The sequence below is a fragment of the Musa acuminata genome, chromosome BXJ1-3 (genome assembly GCF_036884655.1).
Source record: "Musa acuminata AAA Group cultivar baxijiao chromosome BXJ1-3, Cavendish_Baxijiao_AAA, whole genome shotgun sequence".
NCBI classification, from domain to species: domain Eukaryota; kingdom Viridiplantae; phylum Streptophyta; class Magnoliopsida; order Zingiberales; family Musaceae; genus Musa; species Musa acuminata.
The window spans coordinates 43,988,373-43,994,903 of NC_088329.1; the positions used below are offsets into that span (position 1 = coordinate 43,988,373).

General features: G+C 39.8%; 1 protein-coding gene across 1 annotated transcript; it reads right to left on the reverse strand.

The window, feature by feature from the left end:
• Window positions 1-624: 624 nt before the first annotated feature.
• Window positions 625-2,663, reverse strand: LOC135633522 (probable CCR4-associated factor 1 homolog 7). The gene has a single exon (XM_065143064.1). The coding sequence runs from the start codon at window positions 2,194-2,196 to the stop codon at window positions 1,480-1,482; it is 717 nt and encodes a 238-aa protein (XP_064999136.1). The 5' UTR covers window positions 2,197-2,663; the 3' UTR covers window positions 625-1,479.
• Between the last annotated feature and the right edge of the window lie 3,868 nt (window positions 2,664-6,531).

The following is a 6,531-nucleotide window of genomic DNA, read 5'->3' on the forward strand; positions in this document are numbered from 1 at the left end:
GCTAAAAGTCAAAAAAAAGATTATATGTATAGTAAACAATGACTAAAATAATTACCCTCCCAACTTCAACAACTCTGTAAAGTCAGTTCTCCGGATCGTCCAATGTATCTACCAACAGATCAACAATGTCATTGATGATCCTCCTCACTTATTAAAAAGGCACATAGATAGTGAGATACAAACTATTATCAGCAGCAACGTTGCACATAATAGACTTTGAGAAACAGCACAAGAAACTAATTAGCTTTTCAATGATCATATTGAATATTAAAGAATCAAAACATGATGATAACACCAGGCAAACCAAGTTATATGAGATGCATTCATCATTGGTGCCACTTCAGCACCATCTATCCATAATTCCAGTTCCAAATATAAGGTAAACTAGGCAAAGATAGCCACAAGTTGCAAAAGTTCCTTAGACGAAGTCAAGCACATGCTTAGATAAGGTAAACTAGGCAAAGATGACTTCATTCATTCAAACATGAAGAAAATAGATAACCATTCACCGCCAAAAAGCTTGAGAGAACTCAATATGAGAATCAGAAACAAAAAATAAAAAGAATGGACAAAGAAAAAAAAACAGAGATATCAAAGTAATTGCAGAAATTTGCCTTTCAACAATACAAGAACGACAAACAAATTGACAATGAATTAACTGAAATATCATATTTAGTTAAACAGAAAACAGCAGAATCGAAACAAAGAATACAACATTCTTAAAAGGATTACAGCAGCCCATATTGTTAGATTATTATAACCATAGACCAAAATGGGTGGTGCATACCAGTCCAGGCTTGAACCGGTATGCAGACCACCACCGCCCCCATTTCAGGCAGTCCGCTTCGACCCATTAAAAAAATAATTCATGCTCTAAGGGCTAGCGTTCATGAGCTCCCTCCAACGGAACACAAGGCCTCTTCGTGCTCGCTCATACTGTTTCCCATCAATACCAACGACTCATCGTGCGCCACCAACGCATATGCTTCCTCCTCCTCTTCTCAATCTTATCTTCCTCCTCTTTCCTCATCCTCCACCACCTCCTCTCCTTCCTCTTCATGCTTCTTACTCCACCACCTTCTTTTTTTTCTTAATCTTCCTCCACCACCTCCCCTTCTTCATCCTTCTTCCTCCTCCACCACTTCCTCTTCTTTCTTCCTCCTTTCTCCTCATCTTTTCCTTTTCTTCTTCCTCTTCGAGTCATCGGTGTGCCAATACAGGTACACTGGTACTAACAGGGACACAGCGGTCCGACCAGGACTGATATGGACCTGGTACTCAAAACATTGTTCCTTGATTATAACAGTGAACCACAGATAAAACAAAGCATGGTAATCTATGGACTCAAAGCAGCAGCGGTTAAGAAAATCTAAGAAAGCATAAATGAAATGGAAGAAGCAACACATACACTCAACATTTACTCACCAAACAAGGTTTCTTTTTTCTTTCTTATTTTCTCAAGACCTACTGCTAACATCATCACCAAGTATTTAATCCATGTTCAATATCCAGACCATACATCACCCCAGCATATCTCTCAACTGACCCATCAAAGTAGTTCCCCATCAACTTCCTAAAAGCCCGACCAGTAAGCAAACTGTCCGAGCCTGCCTGATGGCAGATGCTGACCCTCTCGACCTCCAACTGCTCAGCAACCTTGTTAAGTCCCCCATGGAGGCTGTTAGAGAACTTCAGCAGGTGCTTGATGTCGTACACTATTGGGAAAAACGTCCTGACTAGCTCAAAGAAACCCTCTCGGCTGTCGGGAAGCCCTCTGCAAGTTAGGAGCTTCAGGAGGTACCCAAAATCGTAAGCACAATGGAAGGTCACCCAGCTGATAGAATCATTGAGGACAACACCGGACGACATGAGGAGTTCCGCGAACCGCTTGGCGTCGATCCCGTACTCCCGATTCCTCGACAAATCAATGCCCGATTTCCTGAGTAGGTCGATGGAGTCGGGGTTGCTGACGTCACGGTCGACGTCGAACTCCCTTAAGTTGAACTGCCACACGATGGGGCGCGCGCCGGCGTTGGACGAGGTCGGGAGATTTCCGTCGGCGTCGGAGAAGGTAAGGCCAAGCTGGATAAGGTGTAGGAGGTCGACGTTGGCACGAAGGATATGGTAGTTGTGGTCGGCCACGGTCTTGAAGTCTCCGAGGGGGCGGACGGCGACGCCGGGGAACTCCGTGTCCATGGCGACGAAGGGGAAGTCATCGACGACGTCACGGATCACGGCGAACTCGGCTGCGAGGTTGTCCGCTCACACATCACGGATCTCGACGGCATCCTCGGCTTCGATCTTCGACATAGAAGGTCCGGAATCCGATAGGTCGCAGGATCGAAAAGGGCGGGCATAAGAAACCCTAGATATCGGACACGAGCGAATCGGAACCCTAGAATCGATGGAATCAGCAGAGTAGATCGAGATCTGAGGAGTCGCGAAAGGGGATGGTGAATCGTATCGGGACACAAAGGGGGCAAATTAGGGTTCTCGAGGGCGATCAAGAACGAAGAAGAAGTATTTTTGACTCGTTTTAATATGTTGTCGGTGTTTAAGTGAGCGGAACCAAATACGGGAGGGAGGAGAGAGGGCCGACGGCAGGCGGGAGGCTCGTTTGCGCCACCCTCTGCTTGCCTCGCCTGCTTCCGTTGTTTGAGTTCTTTGCGATGGCTTTAAAGAGCGGCAGCGGGAGAGGGCAGCGGTGCGGTGATCCGCTGGATCAGGTTAGTTGCCACTAGCCAATATTATCATTTTTCACACTTTTTTCCGCAGCTACCGGCCTCCGTATTGGAATTGGAGATAGGCGCGTGCGAGGCCCCACGCAGAAACGACTCAGGTAATGCGGAAGGGTCCGTACAACGGGGAGAGATGATTTTTTTTTAGGGAATTCTTGAAGATGAGAATTTCCTAAATAGTATTTAAACTTAAAAAAAATTCATAAAACATTTTTTTAATGAGTATTCTATCTTTATTGATCATCACCGTCGGCGTCTCTATCCTTAACACTCGTCATCACCCACAACATGGGCATGATCATGCGTGAAGACCTTATTCTCACTAGACCTCAGCAACTATATTCGTCTCTTGCTGTCCCCCCATCCCTCATCATAGAGATTCATTGATTTCCCTTACTATTAATTGTGGGTGAAAAAAATATAGGGAGTAGGGTGGCCCGTACACCCTTATCGTCGATTGCATGGGTTACGTACATCTTCATCGTCACTTACAAGCTTCTCTCGTTGTTGATCATAGGTAAGGAAGGATAAGGGGTAATCCGGGCATCCCCACCATCGATTGCAAGGGAGTGCATGTGCTTTTTACGAGTGCCTATAAGCCTCCCTCATCACCAACCATGCCACCAACCGTGCATTCTCTATTACCTATAAGCTCTTCTCATGTCATTGACCACTAAGTGAGGAAGGAGAGAGGGTGGGGCAACCCATGCACCCTCATTGTCAATAGTACATCGGAGGAAGAGGAATGACATGCTTTTATTGTTGCTCGTAAGCTTCTCTCGCAATCAATTACGGGAAATAAAGAAAAGGGGGTATGACTCGTATCGTTTGCGGCATAGGGAAGTGAGAGCGATGGGTTTAGTAACAATGCCACGGAGATAGAGGTAAAAAAGTCTTTGTATACAATCTCTACGAGAGTATTTAAAAATATAAGTTTTTATAAAAAATATTATTTTTTATTTGAGGAATACTTTTGCTTGTGGATGTTATTTTATCCAATGATTTACTTGCTTATCTAACCACTTATACGACGGTTACTGATTACTTATAAATAAAATTTAGTTGAAACATATAGTAAAAAATTCGTTTAAACAACAAGCACACAAAATGATAAGTATAAAAAATGAAGTAACTTATGTGTCACCATATTAAAAATTAATTAGCTTATTAATAGAATTAGTGATAGACCCTATCAAAGGCCATCAAAGGTAAATGTATCGTAATTTTATCTTTAAATATTTTAAACAATCGGCTCCGTAACTCAAACATATAAATACCATCAATTAGTTGACACACAAACAAGAGTTAAAGAAGGAAGTTTCCATTTTGATAACCCCACTTGCCCAAAAAATATTATATTTGTTTGTGAAATGAAGGGTGTTAGTCTCACTAATATCCTTTTTAGTTCTTCCCCCAGAATAAAAAGCCTCCAAGTACAAAAATTATTGACTAAGAGTGACTACAGAAATCTCATGTTGCATTGTTACTTAAAAAAAAAATTAGTTGAAACAACAAAAACGAGTTAGAGTTATATACAATTACAGAGAAGAGAATTTTAATAAAAAATAAAGATCAACAATCAAACACATATCCGAAAATAAATAATATAGTTCGAAAAATCTCATCTACATTCAAATTCTTCGTTCTACATGATTAATTATAAAATCTTTGAGTTATCGCCACTCAAATACAGATTTTCTTATAAATTCTCTCACATAAATCTTAAATAATTATATATATTTTTTATCCTTTTTAAAAATCTTAAAAAGTATCATCTCCGAACATACCTTAGAAAGAAATCTAAAAATATCAAAAGTATTCATTTTATCTTGCTCTCTCGTCAATATCAAATATTATAGAAGAATCAAATCCTAATTATTCAATTTTTTTTATACGAAAACTTTTCTTTCTAAAAATCTTTATCTCTTAAAAATTTTAATTTTTTTATTAATTATAATAATTATATATAATTTAAAAAACCTCAAAGTAGTTTCTTAATGCTGTTGTAAGAAGTAACATTGTGTTGCTCGATGCTCCACGGAATTCCCTATAATTAAATTCGAGTGCCACTGTCATGACGAAAAATTCAGCTCCAATAATAATAACCAATTAAAATTTAGAGTCACATTTATGATTATCCAATTAAAGTCTCTCAGTTCGTCGATCAAAAGGTCTCAAACTGCAGCTGTTCAACACGGCGAAGACGAGAGACGCGGTTTAGTGTCGTCGTTTGAGGATTTGACATATCAATTGTTTGGGAATTTAATATTATACATACATACTTTTCAATACTTCAAGTTCTTTTTATCAGCCCATCCATTCAATATGTTTAGATTACCTATTATTAATCATGATTATTAATAATAAAAATATAAAATATAATATCAAAAGCACCTTTTGTTAGTGAATCATTACGTCATGACCGAGGTGTCAGTTTGGTCCCGTTCTAGATGCGCAAAGTCATCCATGTCGGTGCTCAAGTGGTGGAGGCGAGCGTCGGATCGTATCAGGCTTGAGAATCTTCTCTCAAACATGATCTTCACTCTTGGTGAGGGGTTTACTTATTTGATGTTGGGCTTCTACACACGGATCGAGATCGGGAGGAGGATTTCTCGACACACGGATCGAGATTGGGAGGGAGATTTCTCGACCCGACCCCTCCGAAGCTTAAGTTAGTGGTGCATGGATAAAGGAGTCGAATGTCTGATGTGCCTCTCCTGATGTTGATCAAGGGGTTGGCTTTTATACCTACAAACGAGGGTCAATCGTACGTGATTGGTTAATGACGGTCAACTCCTCGGGTGACAGCTTGTACCTCTTATGCAAGCATCGATTGACCTGCACGGATTCGCGCCGCGCAACATCATTCCAAGCTTTCCATAGTGGCTTTGTGCTAGGCGACACTATCTCATACGACCTCGGACAATGTGGGACAAGCGTCCGTCCCATCCGAGTTCAAGGTGCCACATCGATGTGATGCACCATATCAACCACTGAGGTTTTATGTTGGTGCTGACGTGACTACTAACTGTTGTCGTGGGGGATGACCCCATAATATACCGTATCACCTTTTAATACTTTTATTAGTTAAATTTAAAGACGAGTAAATTATTTTTTGAAGATATTTATTAAGTCTGATTTTTATTGTTCAACGTGTTAGTGAAACTTTGAGTTTATCATAAGTCTACTATCAAAGAAAACTGGGTTCATCAAATGGTCTTACAAATATTTATTTTAATAGAGGATTTGGCAAGTGGGATAGTTAATTTGAGAGAATAATTTTGTGAAATTATCCAATACTATTCGACATGAGGAGACATCATATCCTTCAAATAACATGTCATGCTCCCGAGGCCTTTGAATAAGTATGGGTTGATGTTCACATTATATTCAGATGTCTATGTCATATTTTCTCCCTTTTATTATTAGCGTCATTTAGTGTTTTATATATCTTTAAAGTGTGAAATGATAGAGATTAATTATATTAATGTAATTTTTTTGAATATTGTAGTGTATATATGTTCAAGTAAAAAAAATCAGATATTTAAATATGTAAACACTGAAATGACTAACTTCAGAGGGATATATACGTAATTCCACTCAGTTAAAATAATGTCTTCTCCTCTCACCTAATTCATAATAAAACCCGCCATTTAGAGCAAATTCTTTCTGATCGTATATAAATTACTCAGTTAGTTACCCGTTCTATTACTGGATGAAATGGCAAGTATCTGGCGGGGCCACCTAAGGGGCCATCTCTTTCGTAAATCTTAGAGCAGGTAGTCTCTGCGTC

Bases quoted from the DNA above. Each gene is read 5' to 3' on its own strand.
- LOC135633522 (XM_065143064.1), bottom strand. From the start codon at position 2,196: ATGGACACGGAGTTCCCCGGCGTCGCCGTCCGCCCCCTCGGAGACTTC.